The sequence below is a fragment of the Crocodylus siamensis genome, chromosome 2 (genome assembly GCF_052110815.1).
Source record: "Crocodylus siamensis isolate JL-2025a chromosome 2, ASM5211081v1, whole genome shotgun sequence".
Classification (NCBI taxonomy): Eukaryota; Metazoa; Chordata; order Crocodylia; family Crocodylidae; genus Crocodylus; species Crocodylus siamensis.
In genome coordinates this window covers 170,452,533-170,472,521 of record NC_143396.1, presented here as the reverse complement: position 1 = coordinate 170,472,521, position 19,989 = coordinate 170,452,533, and the positions used below count along the sequence as shown (strand labels likewise).

General features: G+C 52.8%; 1 protein-coding gene across 4 annotated transcripts; it reads left to right on the top strand.

The window, feature by feature from the left end:
- Positions 1-2,017: 2,017 nt before the first annotated feature.
- On the top strand, positions 2,018-19,123 carry VWCE (von Willebrand factor C and EGF domains). 4 transcript variants are annotated; one of them, XM_090032234.1, is made up of 20 exons: positions 2,020-2,320; positions 3,119-3,213; positions 3,574-3,663; positions 4,678-4,806; positions 5,255-5,371; positions 5,503-5,619; positions 6,519-6,647; positions 7,029-7,408; positions 7,494-7,587; positions 8,072-8,154; positions 11,005-11,092; positions 11,414-11,499; positions 11,958-12,075; positions 12,552-12,617; positions 13,393-13,485; positions 14,257-14,339; positions 15,207-15,297; positions 16,334-16,416; positions 16,836-16,926; positions 17,606-19,123. In XM_090032234.1, the coding sequence occupies exons 1-20, from the start codon at positions 2,211-2,213 to the stop codon at positions 18,184-18,186; spliced, it is 2,724 nt and encodes a 907-aa protein (XP_089888360.1). In that variant the 5' UTR covers positions 2,020-2,210; the 3' UTR covers positions 18,187-19,123. The 4 variants fall into 4 exon arrangements, 3 of the variants coding, with proteins under 3 accessions (XP_089888361.1, XP_089888360.1, XP_089888359.1); XM_090032233.1 differs by having other exon boundaries at positions 12,552-12,637; positions 13,389-13,485; XR_016440191.1 differs by lacking the exons at positions 16,836-16,926; positions 17,606-19,123 and having other exon boundaries at positions 2,019-2,320; positions 13,389-13,485; positions 16,334-16,381.
- Positions 19,124-19,989: the final 866 nt, after the last annotated feature.

Sequence of the window (19,989 nt, the reverse complement as noted above, 5' to 3'; positions counted from 1 at the left end):
TGTGGTCTTTTATTGAAAGAGTGGTGGTATCAAATCTTTACCAAAATCCCACCCCCCAGTGTTTAGAAGGCCTATGAGTTAAGTTGAGCTGTAAACTATTTGAATACAACTTTCAATTTTAATTTGGTTATTTAGAGAGCACTGCCTTTATCCCTGTGATGGGCTCCAACATTTTTGCTGAAGATTTTTTTGGGTGCAGTGAGACCTACATTTTTAGGGCAAGAAAACAGCAGGAATGGGACAGGTGGAAGCTAGAATTCTGTTACAAAAACTCCTGTATTATTTTCCTTACAGGTCACCTGTGAAAATGATTTCTGAAAATTTCAGCTTGTTGCCCATTCTGGCAGCTTGTTTGCTACACAGTGTTGTCCTTTCAGTAGTGGTTATCTTACAATAGCACCTAACACCAAAGGGTTGTGAGCCCTGCTGGGGCCCTCCAGGGGCAAATGAAATATGAGCAGTACAACCCTGACCTCCCATCTGCTTTTGCTGGCTAAAAGTCCTGCTCTGCTGTTTGCAGGCACAGGGCGTGTGTTCATCCCAAACCACTGGCCAGTTTCCAATTGTGCGATTGCTGTCAGACTCCCTCCATGCCTTCTGCACTATCCACTGACTGGCAGCATCCTTGTCTTAAACTGTGGTGTGGCATTGCTTTTAAACATGTGCTCCATTCCACCCCAGAGGTGGCTGCGTTTCACAGGAGGGCACAGTGGGGTTCTGCATAGCATTGTGGCGTGTAACTGAACAGCCTAATGTAAAATGTCAGCTATAATTTGTCAGAAAAATCCTCCCTGATCTAGGCAAAGAGGTGGTGGGGGTGGGGGGTTGTTTCTCACTGGCAACTGGAGATGAAACAGCAGTTGGATCCTTCATCTCTGCTCTTGATGCATCCCTTAGCCTGAGCGTGGTCATCTTGGCCTCCACCTTGCTGAGCCAGGTGTGGTCTGTTACCTGGGGCCGTGCTGCTGAACATCTGGGTTGGGATAAGCCACGGAGAAGAGCCTGTCAGCTCCCTGCCAAGGTGGGATGGGACCCTCAGGGGCTCTACTGCATGATTGGGAAAGTGGCCGGGTGGGCTAGCAAAGCAGGAGAGCTGGGTTGTGCTGCTGGCTGTGCCCTGTTCTCCTTGCTCATCTGTTTCCATTCCCACTGGTCCAGTTAAGGCTACAAGCTCTGCAGGCAGGGACTGCAGTTCTTCCTTTTTTCTTTTGTCACCAACCCTTGTGCCCGTGAGCCCTTCACTGGCCTCCAGCTGGGCCTTTCCATCAGCAGCTGGATTCTGAGGGTGGGAAGGCAAGGGGCAAGGGGCTGGGGAAGGCCGAGAGCAGTGGGGCAATGAGAGGGAAAGGAACACTGTGGGGTTGGCAACTTCGGACTAGATGACCTCCTGAGGTCCTTTTCCATGGGCAAGTGGTGTCACCATCATCGGGGGGCATGTGCCCCCTCAGCGACCAGTCAGTGACTGGCTAATCTTCCCAAATTGGGGGGGGGGGGGGGGGCTCTGGCTGATCGGGAAGCAGCTGCGGCACTCCCAGAAGTGGCCGTGGTGCTTCATCTGGCACCCACTTCCTGGCCTGCACCAGCAGGGAGGGCACTGGCACTCCCATCTGGCCTGTCAGGGGGTGCACCCCCGCTCTCAGGGGGTGCATGTGCACCCACTACATGTCACCACTGCCCTTTCCAGCTCTCATTTTTTCTAGTGAGAGGGGACTGCTTCTGGCTGGGGGTGTGCGTAGCCCCCTGGTAGCAAGGTGCTGCCACCTGGGTGCCCCCCTGGGATCCCGGCTGCCCTCAGCTGGAAGCCTTGGGCACCTGCAGGGCACAGGTGTGGTGATGCCATGCAGGGACCTCCTTTCCCTCTGCCTGGCCCCCCCCCCAGCGCCCTTGGGGCTGGCACCCCTGCCGCATGAGCGCCGGCGGCTCCACTTTGGCCCCTTTCTGTGCCGCAAGCTCCTCTCTGGTGGGCTGGGCAAGCCGCCCAGGGCCCGCAGGAGGGGTGGGGCAGCCAGGCCGCAGCTGTGCCAGATGTGGGAAAGGAGACACGGGGGTGGCGGAGCCTCCTTCCCCCGCGCACAACGGGGGGGCAGCCGCCGCCCCCCGCATTGTTCGGGGCAGGGCGAGGAGGAGGGTCCCGGGCAGCAGCATGTAGGGGGCAGGGAGGCAGGAAGGCGATCCCAGGCGGTGCCGGACCCGGGCGGGAGGCGCCGGGCATGTTGGCCAGGCTGCTCCTGCGGGCTGCCTGCGTGCTGGCCGCGCTGCCGGCCGCCCAGGCCAGGCTCTATCCCGGGAGGAAGAAGCCGGGCAGCTTTGCCGTGGAGAGGTATCGAAAGGATCCCTTCCCCCCCGCCCTTCCGGGGGAGCCCGTGTAAACGCGCGGAGCGGAGTGACTCCGGCTGGGGCGCGGCGGTGCGTGCCCCCACCTCCCCGGCCTCTGCCAGGCTTGTGCTCAGCCTGCGCCTTTGCTCTAGGGGTTGCGTGCACCCTGCCCTGGGTGCATGGGTGGCACTGGGTCCCTTGTGCCAGTCTGTCTGCCCACCTTGTGCTCCAGGGGCTCCACTCTGACCCTGCGTCCATCTGGGCTGCTCCGGTCACACTCCACAGCTACCCCCTGCCTGAGTGCTGGGCGCCATGTGCCATGCCGGGCCGCACGGGCACGTGTGTCTGTGGTGCGCGCCACTGCTCCAGCTGTGGGTCTGTCTGCCTGTCGCACTCGCTGCTGTGGGGCGCGTGCCCGTCTGGCTGCGCAGCCTCCCGGCACCAGCCCCTGAGGGAGCGGGCAGGAAGCCTGTAGGGCCCTCGAGCGGGCAGGATGTCGGCCCCCAGCACTGAGTTCACGCCCTTGTTTTCAACAAGGCTGGTCTCAGTGGGGCCCTGGGCAGAGCTGTTTCTTTTGCAAGTCGCCCATCTCAGAAGTGTTCCCGCTCTCTCCCTGGTGGGAGCCGACTCCCGTGGCAGCTTTGGTTCCCTCCTCGTGTCTGGCAGCCACAGTGGACCGAGGCAGGGCTCAGCTGGCCCTTCCCAACTGCCTCAATGTCCTTCTTCCTACCTTTGACCCGCGGCGTGTGGCCCAGGCGGGGCGTGGGGGTCCTCCAAGAATTTCAACGTCTCTCCGTCCCAGGCGCCGCATGGGACCACACGTCTGCTTCTCGGGCTTTGGAAGTGGATGCTGCCCTGGGTGGATGCCGTCCCCAGGCAGCGGGCAGTGTACCCTGCGTGAGTATGCACCGTGGTGCCTTGTCATCCACCATCACCCTGTGAAGCCCCCGACATCTGACGCATTGCCTGTCTGTGGTGTAGAAGTCCCCGCAGGGGTTGATTGTCTCCTGGTGACTGAGCTGCCATAAGCAGAAGCACCCATCTGAGCTCCTATCTCTCCCCCAATTCCTCCTTGTACACCTCCAGGCAGAGGCCCCTGTGAAGACCCCTCATCCCCCAGCTGGCCTTTCCTTAGTCAGGCTGTGTGAGAATTGCTTCTTTAGGTTGGAGTGGGAGGAGGGGAGGAAGAGGATCCCTGTGGGCTCTCCTCACATCCTAACCAGTCTGTCTCTTGGCACTGCCTTTCTTTTCCCGTAGCTCTCTGCTCCTTTGGCTGTGGCAGCGGTCTCTGCATTGCTCCCAACGTCTGCTCCTGCCCGGATGGCAAGCAGGGCATCACTTGCTTAGGTAACTGGACCTGCTCCTTCTTGCCTTCTGGCTGCACATAGCCATGTACCTGTCGCTGCAGGTGCTTGTAGGAGACAGGCTCTTTCAAGTCAAGTGGTGGAAATGGGAGGTGGAGGGAGAGGGCGGGTGCATAGGGAGCCAGGACTCCTGGCATCTCTTCCCTGCTCTGCTATGGACTTGCTGTGGTTGCTCAGAAAAGTCACTTCTGTCTCTTGCTACCTGCTCCGCAGATTCTGCAGTCATATAGGGCAGGTTACTCAGCCCCAGCCTTTCCCAGGTGGGGGTGCCCTGGGGAGCAGGGCAGGAATGCTGGGTGGTGGTGAGAGCTTCTGGCTACTCCAGCCCCAGCCTCTTCCAGTAGTGGTTGCTCTAAGGCAGTGTTTCTCAACCTGTGGGTCGCAAGAACATATGAAAGGGTTGCAAACAAAAATGGATCAACAAACTTTAAAAATGGATTCTCATTTACAGAAAAAAAGTGGGAAACAGTGGCTTTTCCCTTGCAGGCTTGAAGAATTGCAGTCTGCAAGGGGCTGCTTGGGCCCCCACCTGTGTCCCACACACCCACCCCTTCCCCACACACTGGGGGGCTGGGACCTGGGGGCAGCGGGTCAGGAGTGAGGGGCACTGAGCCGGGACTGGCCACTGACATTTACAAATGGGTCCTGGTACAAAAAATGTTGAGAACCACTGCTCTAAGGAACAGGTGTTGTGTGCACTTAGCTTTTCCAGTGTCAGCCCTTATGAGCACCCTGCACAGCACAGGGGTACATAACTTTCAGTAACCCTTGTCCCTGTGGAGGAGCCTGTGCCCCTTCCCAGAGTTGGGACAGCTGGGCACAGGCCTTGTCAAGGCCTCGCTGCTGGAAGATGTGTTTGGCCCCTTTATTTGCATCCAGGGGAATGATCCCATTGAGAATTGCTCCTGACAGCGTGGTGCCATCTCTCCTTGTCTATGGGTACACTGGCCACATGCCTGGTCTCCTGTGGTGCCCTCATGGTGCGTGTGTGTTTCAGATCCACCCAGTGCCTGTGGTGAGTATGGCTGCGACCTCACCTGTAACCATGGTGGCTGCCAGGAGGTGGCTCGTGTCTGCCCGCTGGGTTTCTCCATGGTGGAGACGGCCAATGGTGTGCGCTGCACAGGTGAGAACTAGCCAGCTTGCCTACCAGTCTGACAGCAGGCTGATCCCTAATTGGAGCCCTCCCTCTGGCCTTGAGGCACCTCTCTGTCATGGAAAAGTAGGTCTCAAGGGCACCTGTGTGCTGGCTGCATGGGGTATGGTGCGGTGACTGAGCTTCAGGGCAGTGCTTTGGCTGGCTCATTTTGCTTGAGGTCCAAAGGTTGGGGGTTCAGTCATTGCACTGGGACACAAGAGCACTTGGATCTTCTGCAGAGGCAACCACTGGCAAACTGCAGGATCATTTGCCTTCCCCATGCAGCTGAGAAGTGGGTTTATGCCAGCACCCCTTCTGGTGGGTGTCCAAGCAAGGTTGCCAAGTGCCCCTGAGTCGAGAGGGTGTACCGAGGGGTGGCTCTGCATGCTTGTGGTGTGCCCCAGGTGTACAGCCCTGATCTTGCCCTCTCTCCTAGACATCAATGAGTGCCTGAGTGCCTCTTGCGAGGGGCTGTGTGTCAACACTGAGGGTGGCTTCGTGTGTGAGTGTGGCCTAGGCATGCAGCTCTCTTCTGACCGCCATAGCTGCCAGGGTGAGTTCCTAGGGTGCTTTCCAGGAGGGACTTTGTGGGATTTTGGAGCCAGCCAAATTGGATGTGAGGTCTGGGGTCTCCAGGCTTGGGGGTGGAGATGACTTCTGGTAGCTTCATTATCTTCCTCTCAGACACAGATGAGTGCATGGCCACCCCATGCCAGCACCGGTGCAAGAACAGCATTGGCAGCTACCGCTGCTCCTGCCACCCTGGCTACCACCTACATGGCAACAGGCATTCCTGTGTGGGTGAGTGCCCTGTCCTCTCCCTAGTGATCCACCCTGCCCAGCCCTCCCCACTCCACCTAGGGCCTTCCCTGTCCTGTTCCCTACCTTGTTGTGTGCCCCCTGAAACCCATTCTTCAGTCAGACTTGGGTGCCAGGGTGCTTGCGCTCTTGAGGGAGGGGCATGAGTCCCTTTAATCCTTTGTTACCACCAAACAGGAAACCAAGACACAGAAGTGAAGGGCTTTCCCCAGAGTCAGGCCCAAGGAGTATCAAGTCTCAGGGAACAGTGGCTGAGGTGAAGGTCGGGCCCTCTGAGCTTTTGGGCAGCTCTGTCTACTGCATGCAGGCAGGGAATGACTCAGTGGGTCTGGCTTGTTCTTGGTGTAGAGACCATGGTGGCTGCTACCGTGCCCTTTTTCACTACCTATAGCAAACCAGCCCCTTGTTGACCACCCACTGGCCTGGGGCCTGGGCTTGTGTTGTACTGGGTACTGTACAAACACTGAACAGAAAAGGCAGTGCCTGGCCCAAGGAGTGCACTCTCTGCATGCCTCTGGAGACTCCTCTGATCCCAGATTGCTCTGAAATGGCCTTGTCTGTGCCAGACACTGGACAAGATTATGCCAGGTCTGGTGACCCTTACTGTTGGTCCCTGGAGTTCCCCCTGCTTGACATGTCTTTCAGCTACCCAGTACCAGATTCGTGCTCAGGGCCCAGCTCTGGAGTCTTTTGCCTCACCTCCACCCTAGCAGAAAAGACAGGCCTGGGTTTGGCAGGCTGGCGAGGCCCCTTGTGCCCAGACCTTGGCTGAAGTGCACAGTCCCTGGGCTCCTACCCAGCTCCCCAGGTACCTCTCCCTCCCTGCTTTGTGCTGCTTCCAAGCCTTTTCTGATGCTTGGGTCTTTCCCCTTGATTACCAGATGTGAATGAGTGCCGCTGGCCCAGTGAGAAGCGCGCCTGCCAGCACTCCTGCCACAACACTCCAGGCAGCTTCCTGTGCACCTGCCGCCCAGGCTACCGGCTCAGCGGGGACAGGGTGTCATGCGAAGGTAAGGGGCAAACCCTTCTCCCTGGGGTGCATGGTCCTGCTGGGGAGGTCCTTGGACACTGAGGGGCCTCCTAGCAAGTGTTGCCTTCTGCCCTCTGCTGCTGAAGGCAGGGAGGGATCTTTCCCACCCCATAGCTCAGTGGAGTGGAGGGCTTAGTAATCAGGTGCGAGGGCAGGCTTGGTCTCCTGCCCCTGTTCATAACTGATGATGATCACTCTGAGTGGCAGGGGCCATGGGGGTGGTCTGGTTCTTATGTCCTGGGTGTACCCTCCAGGAAGAGCTGATGACCCTGGATACTGGGCTCACACCACACCAATTAGTGGGGTCCCTGCATCCCACGCCAGCTCTTCCCAAAGGGATCTACCTTGTGTTTCCTTTTAGGCTTCCCAAAAACCATTCTGGCTCCGTCTCCCATCCTCCAGTCTCTGCAGCACCCTCCAACGCTCCTGCTGCTCCCCCCTGACTCTGGGAGACACCTAATGGCTCCTAAAGGGTCCCCGCCTTCCCGAGCCCCTGCCTTTGCTCCTGCTCCTGTACCCAGCACCCAGACCCCTTCCCCACTGCCGCCAGCAACCTCCTCCCTGATGTGGAATTTCCTGCCGCCATCACTGCTCCAGGAGGGTCCATTGCCCTCAAGTCGTCCTGCTGCTGCTCCACCACCCTCCCCTGATGCTCCACCTTCCCCATGCTGGCATCAGGGGGCACTATGGGAGCATGGTAGCCGCTGGATGGAGCCCAGCTGCCTGAGCTGTACTTGCAAGGTATGTACCTTTCTGGTGGGACCCATCTTCCTCAGCTGTGGTTTTGCCATCCCCCTGCCTTTTTAATCCGGCTTTTTTGTTGCAGGGGGGCCATGTGTTGTGTGAAGTGGTGACCTGCAGGATCTCCTGTTCCCACCCAGTGCCCCCAAAGGATGGGGAGTGCTGCCCCAGCTGCACAGGTAAGGTTCACCTTCCCTTGGGGGCTTGTTTTACCTGGGAAAACCCAAGTAGCCCTAGGTGGGCCTAGGTGGTTCTTTGCCTGCTGGCTTTTGCCCAAGAAAGGTAAGACTTTTGCATTCCCTAGAGCAGTGGTCTCCAAAGTGGGTGCGCAAGACGATCCATTGGGGTGCGGGAAGAAAATATTAGAACTTCTATTTATATATATATTTATATAAATATACATATATTGGGGGTGCATGCTCAAAACTTTTTTACTGATAGGGGTACGTGAATTTAAATATACATATATTAGGGATGCGTGCTCAAAAATTTTTTACTGATAGGGGTGCACGAGCAAAGAAGTTTGGAGACCACTGCGCTAGAGGACTAGACTGAGTAGTAGCATAGGCTAGCTTGTCTTCCCCTACCCTCTGCCTTGTAGACACTCTAAGGAGGGAGGCTACAGCATGCTTCCCACTGCCATTGCTTTCCTGTCTCTTTCAGGCTGTCTGTACAATGGGGTCACCCGGGCTGAAGGGGATGTGTTTTCTCTCTCCAGTGGGAACTGCACCGTGTGTGTGTGCCTGGTGAGTGTTGCCCCACTTTGGGGGACTCTGGACACTTGCTCCCCTTGAGCTCTGGGGGCTGCATGTGTTGGAAGAGTATTGGTGGTGTGAGCCAATATCATCAGAGCACTGCATGAGGGACAGCCTTGGATTCTGCCATTGAGATGGCTCCACCACTACCTTCCCCTCCAATGGGAAGACAGGTCATGATCCCAGTGTAGGAGTCTCCAACTGGGCAGGGCAGGTAGTAGCTAGGGATCTTCTGAGGAGGTTTTAATTTGGAGGAATGGTGTAGGATCTGACCTGGAATAATGGAGTTTTGTTGGGGGGACATGAAGCAAATGACTTAAGATGATGCCTCAAGAGGGCAGTGCCAGGCCATTGAGCAGAGTTGCTGGAACTAGTGCCCAGGGGCTGCTTCTGAGTCTACAGCTGCAATTTTCCCATGTTCCTAGAAAGAAAGACCCTTTGGTGATGGTCAGATCCTATCCTCAAAGTAACAGCTAGTGCTGGGATCTCACTGTCCCAGCAAATCCTGAAATCTCCTACCTCTGCTGGTGTGAGGTTTGTTTGATGTTACTGGGGCAGGGCAGGTTTGTGGTGATGGGGATTTGCCTTTGGGCTTGTTGCCTGCCCTGGAACTCCAGTCATCAGTGCCTGGAAGGACTTAGAGCTGTGGGAGGGTAAGTGTGAGCAGGGACAGGTTGGAGGTGGCAGGTTTCGCAACACAGTATCTTCCCTCACCCGGTGGGCAGGAGGTGATGAAGCGGCCCTTCTTTTTAGGCAGCAAGATTAATAAAAACCAGTGAGTTACACAAAAACATATTAAAACTGATTCAAAAAATATGTTTTTAAAACATTTTAAATGAAATGTATTTTTCTTCATAAAAATAAGCATTTCAAATTTAAAATTTTGAATGCGCCAGCCTATGTTAAGGCCTAATCTACTAAAATCTTGTAAAAAATATTAAAAATGTATTTGCTGCCCACGTCTTTTAAAGACGGTCAAGCCACTCTAGTGATGAAAGTTGATAGCTAAGCCCCTGGAACTAGAGTTTGTTGAAGTATTAAACCAGTTGTTGGCAGCAGTGGCCTTTTGTGCAGGTGCAGAGAGAATATTTTTGACGCTTCAGTTTATTTAACTAGTTCAGTTCAACAACTAAGTCATTCATAGATAAACTGATTTGGAACTGAAGAAGTGGAAAACCTTTGTTTTCCTTATGTCCTGTGAGTGAAAGGTGTGTGTGAAAGGATGAGATCTGTTAGTTCTAAAACCTGCAGGACACGGTGATCATGTCATGCAGACAGTTGATTAATGAATTATGTATTATGCTCCTTGTAACTTATTTTAAATGCAAATTGTTTTGATAAATTCACTTTCTTTTTCTTATGTGTCCAGGACATTTAAGATGGTTTTATAAAACTAATAGAAAATAGATTTAAAAAGGTGGTGTGCTGCAGTTTTGATTGAATCCAGATTTCAATCTCTATATATCTTGAGACAAAAAATGAGTAAAATTTAATGCATCACCTAGTAACAAAGAATTGCATCATTCTCTGTTTATTATCATAATAAAAGTAATGTAAGAATTAAGATTCAAATATATTATATGAAACGATTCCATAGCTGAAATTGGGCAAGCTCTAGTCTAGTCCATGGGCCATGATCTGGCCCATGAGGCTATGTCATCTGGCCTATGGATCTCCCTACAGATCCAAATATTGGCAGTGGGGGAACAATGGTTGCATTAATTGCAGCTCCCCTGTTGCCAAATTTCTGGATGGGTGGGAAGCCCCATGGTCCAGATGACATGGCCTATGGACTAGATGGTACCAGTGTGCAGTGGAGCTGGGTCAAGCTAGTGAGCGGCCAGATCTGGTGCGTGAGATCAGGGTGTGTGTTGTGGTGTGCATGACCAAGCCAACACTCTGGATCGCATCCATAGATCACGTCACTTATCTCATCTGTGGGGCCAGAAGGCTGAGCATCACTGGCTTAAATAATACAGATGTAGATAGCATAACTTTGACACAAGCAAAAAGATGGCTGAATTTAACATAAAGGTCGTATTTATTTACAACTTAAGATGTCTGAAACAACATGCTGAAACCACATGTGCTAAACAAATAAATTTACAATGCAGCATGTTTGAATGTTTGCTGGCCATGGAGAACTACTCTTTCTGTAGATAAAAGTGTCCCATTTACAGGCCATCAAGGCAGGGCTCCACTATTTCTTTACCCTCCTCCTCACAAGAAGGAGGTGGTATGGTCAGCATGACACTCTGGGCACCTTTGCACCCAGGGAGGTCGTGGTACCAATTGGCTAGGAGTCTATGTGGACCTAAGTGCCACACTAGAAGTGGGAACAATAAATGGAAACCCATCGCCCTCACTTGGGATTAAACCAACGTCCTTCCAGTCAGTAGCCAATTGCCCTATCAACTTTTGCAGCTTTCTGTCTTTACAAAATGAAATAAAATTAACAAATGCAAAACCAAATAAAAACAGGTGATTTAAATAAAGTTTATTTAAATGAATGTAATATTTGAATCACTTTATTCAATCCACTACTTAAATGATCTTGATTTAAATTATTTAATTCAATCAATCAGTAGAACATTTAAGTTGATCAGTTAAATTACACTTGCTGATTTAAATCGTGATTAAAAGGGGAAGGTTGAATTGTTTTGATTTACATTACCACCAGCCAAACTAGGTAAATTAATGTGGCTCAAAAGGAGTGGCCACAAGAGGTGAGAGCTGCGCAGCCCTGAAGATGTCAGATGCTGTCATTGCCATGTCCCTGGCACAAAGCCCCTCCACCTCATCCTTGCCTATTCCATTCCCTTTGGTTTCTCTCTCTTCCAGGCTGGCAATGTTTCCTGTATCTCTCCTGAGTGCCCTCCAGGCTCCTGCCACAGCCCTGTCCAGTCTGATTGCTGCTCCTGTCAGCCAGGTTAGTCCCTTAGCAACCTCAGCAACTTCAGGGGGCTCCAGGGTGTACCACTGGGGTGGCTAGGACATGGAGGAGAAGGAATGTTGAAGCCTGGTGTGTGCTTCATTGATAGCTGCATGAAAGATGCATGATCAGTCATGAGGCAGCATTGTTGAATGGTCAAAGCATGGGACTCCAGGTTCTTTCCCCAGTGGGGGCCCTCGGGGAAGGTACTGATACTCTCTGCCTCAGTTTCCCTTTTGGGAGATGGCTCCAGCCAGCACTGTTTCTGGGTGCCTCACCTGCAGCTGTGGGGCTGACAGTCTCTCTCCTCCCCTGCAGCTAAGTGCAAGTTCCATGGTCGCACGTATGCACACGGGGAGGAGTTCAGCTTGGATGGGGATGACTGCACCACCTGTGTCTGTCGGGTAGGCCTCATGCAGGGGCTTAGTGTGGGGGAACTGTAGCAGCCTGGGGACTGCATTCAGTATGGGAGAGAGGGCAGATTCAGACCAGACTCTGGTGCCAAGGAAAGGCACAGCCTAGCAGAGCTCCTGGAGATGCCTCAAAGCACTGGGCAGCTAAGGGCCCTGACTCCTGAAGCAGTCTATTTTGTGAGACTGACTGGGGGTGGGGGAGGATGAGAAGTCTCTTTTCTGAGGAGGGACTAGGACAGGGGTCTGGAGTCTCTGCCAAGACTGGCTCAGCTGGAGTCCTCTGTGTAAAAGCTCTGGCAGGGCCTGGTTTTAGAGACCCATTCAGTGGGAGGAAGGACGAAGAGGTGGAACTGGAAGCAGCCCTTAGAGTTGCCTGGCCCTTCTCCACTGATGGCTCTAAGCCAGCATAGTGCCATTGCATGGTGTGACACATGCTGCTCTCTCTCCAGAGTGGAGAGGTGGAGTGCTCCTTCACCCCTTGCCCCGTGCTGGAGTGTCCTCGCCAGGACTGGCTGTTGGTACCAGGGCAGTGCTGCTTTTCTTGCCAAGAACCTGTGCCTGTGTCAGGTGAGGGGGAAGGTGTGTGACAAACGGTGAAGGGGAAGGCTTAGGTCATGTGTGCATGCGATGGGCACAGGATGAGAGGATACACGTGTATGCTTAGGAGGGGTGAGAAGCAAAGAGGTATAAGGTGGGGGTGTAGGGTGTGTATGAGAGGTGGGTGTGAAGCTGGGAGGTGTAGGAATATGTGCGTCTGAGATGGCAGAATAGTATGTATAAGAGAGACGTGTGGGGCAAGGAAGGATGTGTGCATGTGACACAGGCAGGGTTGGGGAAGTGTATGCATGTGTGGTAGGCTAGACTGGGGAGGTGCAAATGGTGGGGGAGTGTCACTGGTGGGGAGCAAACAAGTCAAACGCACACAGTGTGTTGTCTTCATCTCTTCAGCCCTGTCCTGGACGCTCTGTCCTGAAGTGCTGTGGCCTTCCTGCCAGCTCTAACCTTATCTCTGAAGCTGCCTCTTTTCCTTCATCTGTGGCTAGGTTGCTTCGTGGATGACAATGGGGTTGAGTTTCCCATCGGACAGATCTGGTCTCCGGGTGATCCCTGTGAGTTATGCATCTGCCAGGTGAATGAGAACCTGCTCTACTTCACTTCCTTTACTTGTCTGTCTGGCATCCCTTGCACACAGCTCCCCCTGCCTGCCCCTCCTGAGCTAGCCATCACATGCAGTCTCACCTAGCCAGGGCTGGTGCCAAGTTCCAGGACTTGGGTAGAATGTGGCAGGGCAGCCTCAGCCTGGTAGGTCAGAGGTGTGTATAACAGAGCATACACCAACTGCAGATGTTTCCTCAGCCTGACAAAGGGTATTTATACCTAAAAGCATGCAAAGAAGAGTTTTTCCAACTATTTGCGTTGATCTAATAAAAGATATCAGATTTACCCGAAGAACCTTGTCTGCCTATGTCCTTAGACCAACACAGCTACAACCTATGCCCCGGAAACATTGATAGAGAGGCATTCTTGAAATATCAGTGTTCAAAGTAACAATGCCACAATGAATTTGTAATATCATCTGGAATTCTTACCTTATCCAGAGGTTCCCCAGACTGTCATAGGGGCTGCTGCAGGCTGTGGCTCCTTACACTAATACCTTTAATCTGATGTAGCATCCTCCCTGTAGAAAGACCCCCACAGCTCTGTATGGGCATGCAGAAGTGGGGTTTGCTTGCCTGTCACTGAAATGCAGCCACCTCTGGGGTAGAATATGGTTGCTATTTAACAGCATACAGCATACTTCTTTATGAAGGGGCTGGCTGTGTGGAATGGCTGGCATAGGGGTTGGCCATAGGTTTCTCTCAAGTGTTTCTCATTTGCAGGCAGACGGCTTGGTGAGCTGCAAGCGGACAGAGTGTTTGGAGACGTGTCCTCATCCCATTCAGATTCCAGGACAGTGCTGCCCAGACTGCTCAGCAGGTGACGGGGCTTGGGGTCAGGAAGCTATCTGCTCTAGTGAGCTGCCTAGCATAAGCCACTAAGAACACCCTCCAGAAGGGAGAAGTCCACATCAGATCCTTAGAGGAGGAAATGAAAATAGTCACCCTACACCAGAGCCCCAGGTTAAACAACCAGCGAAAGGGGATGCCTCCCTCCATTGCCTAGCTGGCTCTTGGCCTCTTTACTTAGGCAGATGTCAGCTAGGCCACTTGGGGCATGTCTGCACCATCTTCATCAGTGCCAGGGAGCCCCACCCACCCTGTGCCTGTCAAGTGCTGAGAACAGGTAATGGAGTCATACACCCAAAGCCTCAGGCAGACTTCTTGGTATGTACCAAGCCCTGCTTTCACAGTGACTACTACATTTGGCATGTACAAAGCAGGATGGAATAAATGGGGCATGTTTTTTCAGCAGTCTTGCCTTGCACAGTCAGAGTCATTATAGACAGGCCCTTTGTGGTTCTTGGGAGAATGAGAACCAGCCCCGCCAGCAGCTCTAAGACATCAACAGCTTCAGTCACCATCAACACAGGTCTGAATCTGAACTGATGACCAAGCCCTGAATAGGTATTCGTCCCATTACCTATCCCCCTGTCTTGGTGGAGGAAGCTCAGTATATGTCCCCTGCAGGCTTGGTCCCTGCTCTTGGTCTCTCCACCCATCCGGGTGTGCCATGGTCTCCCTGGAAGAGGCTTGACTTTCTGGCGGGCGGTGATGTGAACATGCCTTTCCTTCTTTCTTCTCTCTGAAGGCTGCACCTATATGGGAAGGGTCTTCTACAACAACGAGACATTCCCTTCTGTCCTAGATCCCTGCCTTAGCTGCATCTGTCTGGTAAGAGTTTTGCTTTCCACACTGACTCGCCTGTAGACAAAGCTGCTTTTAGGGCTGTGTTCAACCCGATTCTGAACCATCCATACCCCAACAGTCCAAAGGTAGTCCCAGATCTGTACAAAATGGAGCAGTTTATGGCTGTAAGAGTTAGGCAGGCAACCACTGAAGTCCCCAGCCCCATGAGAAAGGTCAAGTGGGGTAAGGTCCAGCAACCTGAGGAATGTTTTAATTAAAATTTGTTGAAAAATGGGGGAGGATGGAGACCAGAAGAAAGCTTCAGTAAAAATGGGACAGGGGGAGAGGTGAATTGAGGGTGGAGGTGAAGTTTTCTTTAAACTTACTGTGACAATTTTCAAGTTCTTCAGTAGAAATTTGAAAACCAAAATATTTTGATTTGGAAATGCCAGTTTTGTGATTTATGTGAGGTGTAGTTTGGGTGCCTTGTGCTCCCATTTTCCTCTATAGGCAGGACTTACTGGTCAAACTACACTTCCCATGACACACCATGGCCTTCCCTGTTGGGGGGGGCAGTTGCATCTTGGGAGCCCCTGGTCATGGTGTATTGTGGGGACATAGTGCAGCTGGGGAGGCCAGTACACAGAAAGGAATGAGGGCATGAAACAACTGAACTGCATACTATGAGCCACTGCAAGATCAGGTTTCTAATAAAAATATTTGAGTTTTAGATCATTCAACGTCTTTTTGGATGAAGAATTTTGGAAACACTCATTTTCTGTCAAACCAATTTTAATGATGTGGCCCATTTCATCCCTGGTCAGTCCCAGCTGCACAGTCACCTGCCCACCTGGGTCTGCCATTAAAACAGAGGTCCTCTGTCTTCCTGCCTTTCTCTCTCATGTCCTGCAGCTTGGCTCTGTGGCTTGCTCTCCTGTGGACTGTACTGTCTTTTGTACATACCCATTCCACCCTGAAGGGGAATGCTGTCCTGTCTGTAATGGTGAGTACCACAGCCTCAGAGATCTCCTCTCTCTGAACTACAGTGGGTGCTCAGCATCTATGGTCTCCTCATGTGAGGAAGTGGTTTGGGTCCAATCAGTATGGAGACATTTCTGGAGAGCTCATGGGCTTTCCCAGGGCCTGAGTGTGGTGCTAGGACAAGGGTGCTGAACTGCTGGCTCACAGCACCATGTCCTTCAGCCTCGTGGGCTCCCAATGGGTCTGGAAATTTGGTGGTGGGACAGCAGTGATACTGTTCCCTCGCTGCCAAATCTCTGGACCTATGGGGAGCCCTAGGCCTTGCATGCTGGATCTAGCCAGGTGGCGGCAATACCTTGTCCCCTTGACCCAATCCCAGCACACAGGGCAGCAGGGGGTGGTGCCAGGTCACAGGACATAAGCCAGCCTGCAGAAGAGACCTGGCATCACTCATCTGGTCTGCAGGGCCAAAAGGTAAGCACCACTGTGCTAGGGGGTGCCAGTGGTATAGGCAGGGATGCAGTAGGGACTGCTGAGCCCAGTTTCCCATTATGACATAGAGCACTGTGCTTTTGGATGAGACATTGATTGAAGGATCTGGCCATGTTGGGATCCTTTATATTTCCATTGCCTTTTTTGTAAGGTTAAGGATGCTACTTCTGTTTCCTATACCCTGTCCTGTCAGTGTGAATTAGGTAACATATTCTTCTTCACTGCCTGTCCTAAACTCCTGCACAGTATTGCTGCGGGCTGTTGGATGTCTGGTACATCCTCTCCTCAGAAGTGGCAGTATTTCAGCTTCAAATACCAAGCAGGATCAGGGCCACCTTGTGATAGGCTGTGTAGAAACTCACTGTAAACTCTACAGGGCAGGGGCTGCCCTTTTCTGTCTGAATGAGATGAGCAGAAGGGACTTGCCTTAGGTCACACAGCAGATTGGTGGAACGAATTGCCGGTTGTCTCTACCCACCAGACCATGCTGCCCTGTGTTTGCGACCATCAATCCAGTGTATTATTCTTACTCTGGTATTAAAGCTTGATTCATCTCGACCCTGTAGATTGTAACTATGAAGGCAGGAAGGTGGTGAATGGACAGATGTTTGTACCAGAGGCGGAGCCCTGTATTCACTGCATCTGCCAGGTGAGTCAGGAACCTGGGGAGGGAGAGGGGATTGCCCTGTGAGGATTGGGAGGTGAGTGGGAAGGGGCATGAATCAGTCAAGAGCCTCATGGACTGAGTTGCCTTGAGGTGCTATCCCAAGAGATCTCTAGGAAGGCTGCAGTGAAAGGTGTTGGCAATACCCAGCTCTGCTGAGAGCAGTCATCTGGCCCTTACAGTACTGGTAGGCATTTGGCATGTGCCGCTGGCCTGGTCAAGGGAGCAGGGAAAGCAAGAGCTTTGATGGAAGAGCCCAGCTTCTCCCCCATGCTGTAGGTCAGTATCATTTTTCAAGGCCAAGAGGAAAGGAAGATAGCAAGAAGGAAGGGAAACAATGTGTGAGGATCAGAGGGATTTCATGGGATGATGTGTCTCTCCTCTTCCTTTGCCTCCTTTTTCAGTTTGGGGAGGTGAGCTGTGAGAAGAGACCTTGCCCCATTTCCTGCACAGAGTCTTCCACAACCCCCACTGACTGCTGCCTGGGCTGCCAAGGTAACAACACTCGTAACACCAAGAACTTGGTCAGCTCGATGCCCTCAGGGTGTATAACCCAACTAACACCATGTGGATTAGCTCTGTAGCCCCTCCTCCCCCACTTGTAGTGATGACCCTTAATGGGTCATTGTCAAAGGCTGAGAAACTGTAGAGGGGAAACTGTGAGCCCCTGGTCCCTCAGCTCAGAGGCAGCAGGTGATCCATAAACCTCTATATGTGACATGACTGCTGAATGGGGGCAGAGAACATGGCAATCATGCAAGGCCTCTTGGGTCCTGTCTGGCCTGGGCTTTCATCAGGATATGGTGGGTGACTGATATGACTTGACACCCCCTCATGATAGACCTCGCAATAGCTCTACAAGTACCATAAGTTAGTGCTGTTGTCCAGTGTGGTTGAATCCATACCAACAAAGACAGCCTTGTACCATGTCCCTACACAGCTGCAGACCTGGAATGTGTTGTGATGCACGAGAACAATGACTGGCTTTGCTGTTCTGGTGACAGAGCAGGGAACCAGGCTGTGTGTTTGTGCTTACAAGAGTCTCTGGTCTCAGATCCTTACTTTCTTCCCTTCCCTGGATGGACAAGACTCCCACAGAACATAGACCCAAGGGAGGGGGATGGATTTGTAATGGAGCTAGTGTTAATGCTGGTCCTGTCTCCATTCACTGCAGTCAGCCAGGTTCTTCTGCAGAGCAGTCGTGGCCCTGGACAACTGGATGATGTGGAGTCCAGGCTATCCCAAGCACACAGTCCCCGAGAGGACTTTGTGGCCCTGCCAAGTGGCAGCAACTGCAGCCTCTGTCCTAGTGTCCATCCTCCAGCTTCTCCCAGCCGCCTTGCCCAGCTCCTTGCAGGAAGCAACATGCCCACTCAGCATGCTGGACCCACAAATGTGGCTGGACCTCATCCTGCTGGGACAGGGGCGCTTGGGCCACTTCTGAAGAGGTTAGGAGGCACAGTATCCCCTCTAACTGGGCCAAGCTCTCCAGAATCCCATAAGTCTGCTCCTGGCCTTTTCATTCTGAAAGAAACTTTTGGGTCTGTCACTGCAACTCCAACCCCTTCCCAACCTCCTGCACCCCCCAGCCCAGATCCCACAGGTGACCATCTACCCTCTGAAGGTAGCTGTAGCTCAGGGCCTGTTCCTCAGAAACCTTCTCTGCTCCCATCAGGAGGAGTAGAGGAGCCTGTGGATAGGGAGGCTGGAGTGCCTCCAAGTGAGGAGAGTAAACCTGGCCCTCTGACTCCATAGTGCTCCTCGCTAAGGGGCTAGGGAGTGCCAGGCCCAGTTGGAGCTGTTTGAGGAGGAGGAGGCAACTTGCAAAAGGTTACAGGCCTTATTTAGCAGGTAGGGGCACAGAGGGGCCATGTCATTCTGTGCCAGGGCCATGGGAAGGGCAGTGTTACCTCCACAGCTGTGAGTGGGCTCAGTCCTTTACTCTGCTGGTGCCCCAAGGCTGTTTCCTCCCTATATCCTGTGGGAGTGGAGGTGTCTCAAAAGAAGCCGTGCCATACTACTGGGAGGAGACAATACGTTCCTGCTGTGGTGGCTTGAGTAGTCCTAAGTGACCATGGGGCATTGTGACACTCCAGGAGTGCACATTCCCCACCTGAGATTCCAGTTCAGTCACCACCTCAGTCCTTCTGGCTTGTTGGCCTTCTCTGAGCAGGTGATGATGGGGAAGTGTCAAGAGCCACCCAGGTCTGGTTCCCCTCCACTTTATGGGACATACCCTGGTGGCCCTAGGGGATCCCTGTGCAGGGCTCACAGACTGGTAACTTTCCCAACCCAAGAAAGCCTCTACTTTGGGGTGCTCCCTGCCTTGGTCAGGCCCAGGGTCCCTGAATCCAGCCCCCATATCTCCAGCCTCAGACAGGCCCAGGTTTCTGCATTTGGCCTTTGGCATTCCTACCATTACTTACAAACACAGGGTCAAGAGTACAAGCTGCCCAAAAGATTTGAACACCCACTTTCTAGTAAGCATCCAGATTCCCTGAGCAGCTCTGAAATCTCCCTCTGACTTTTCTGATCCTTTGGAGCTGGCAGAGGGTCTCTTTGCCTCTTAGATGGGGGTCGGGCAAGCTGGATTTCCCAAGTGGCTTACAGTGGACGGGTGTCTGATCTGCCTTTAGGGACAGGCTGCCCCTCCTCTAACCTGATTATTAATAAAGTTTTCATTATTATTTAACCCAAGGATTCCTTCCTGCTGCCTATGGTGGGCCCTGCCTGGGTGGACTCAGTGAATCTGGGGCTGACACCTCTGACATTATACAGCTGGTGCTTGCCTTTGAATGTTCCCTTCTCCTGGTGCTGTTTCCTCCATCCAACCTGGATTTGGCTTCCCCAGCTGGTCTTTGTACAGGGGATGACCCCAGGAAGGTGGTAGAGCTGCAGGAATATAGAGCTGGATATCCATTTCTGGCATTTCACCGTCTCCTCATCTCTTTGTTGAGATGAACCTGTGGCACCCTGTGGCTGGAAACCAGTTCCTATTACAGCTGTGTGTGATCTGGGAAGAACGGTAGAAGCCTTTGATGGCATTTCTTCTCAGGGCAGAACTCACTACGACCTTACCTTCGTTCACTTTTACTCTGTGGGGGAAGGTGTCTGCCCCACAGGACCCTGACTATGGGTCCTTCCACAGAGGCTATGATACCAGTTCTTGTCACTGGATGTCAACACAGGCTGAGGGATTTCATGGAAAGGGAGGCTGCTCTTCAGCCAGAGGCTGAGCTGACCAATGTGGCCTGGCTCCACAGAGTGCCTGTGCTCCAGGGTCAACTAATGTGTCTTTCCTTTGCTCAGGCAAGGGAGCACCTGGGACCACAGCCACCTTTCTTGGGCACTTGCATCTTCCTTGTGCCAGCATGTATATATTCACATGGCTGAACCTAGGGCTCAAGGGGTTAATGAGCTTGGCATGAAGGTCTGAGCTTATGCTTGGAACTACTTTGGTTTAATCTCACCTTCTACTTCCAACCCGGTTCTAACCCCACTCCCTGCCATGGACCTTTCCCCCTATCTCCCAGGAAAGGGTATTATTATAATTGGTCA

What these genes read in the sequence shown, in the direction of transcription:
- VWCE (XM_090032233.1), top strand. Translation starts at nt 2,211, where the DNA reads ATGTTGGCCAGGCTGCTCCTGCGGGCTGCCTGCGTGCTGGCCGCGCTG. An exon ending in CAGCGGGCAGTGTACCCTGC is followed by an intron (nt 3,214 to 3,573) that starts GTGAGTATGCAC and finishes CTTTTCCCGTAG; the next exon opens with CTCTCTGCTCCTTTGGCTGT. An exon ending in TGACCGCCATAGCTGCCAGG is followed by an intron (nt 5,372 to 5,502) that starts GTGAGTTCCTAG and finishes TCTTCCTCTCAG; the next exon opens with ACACAGATGAGTGCATGGCC.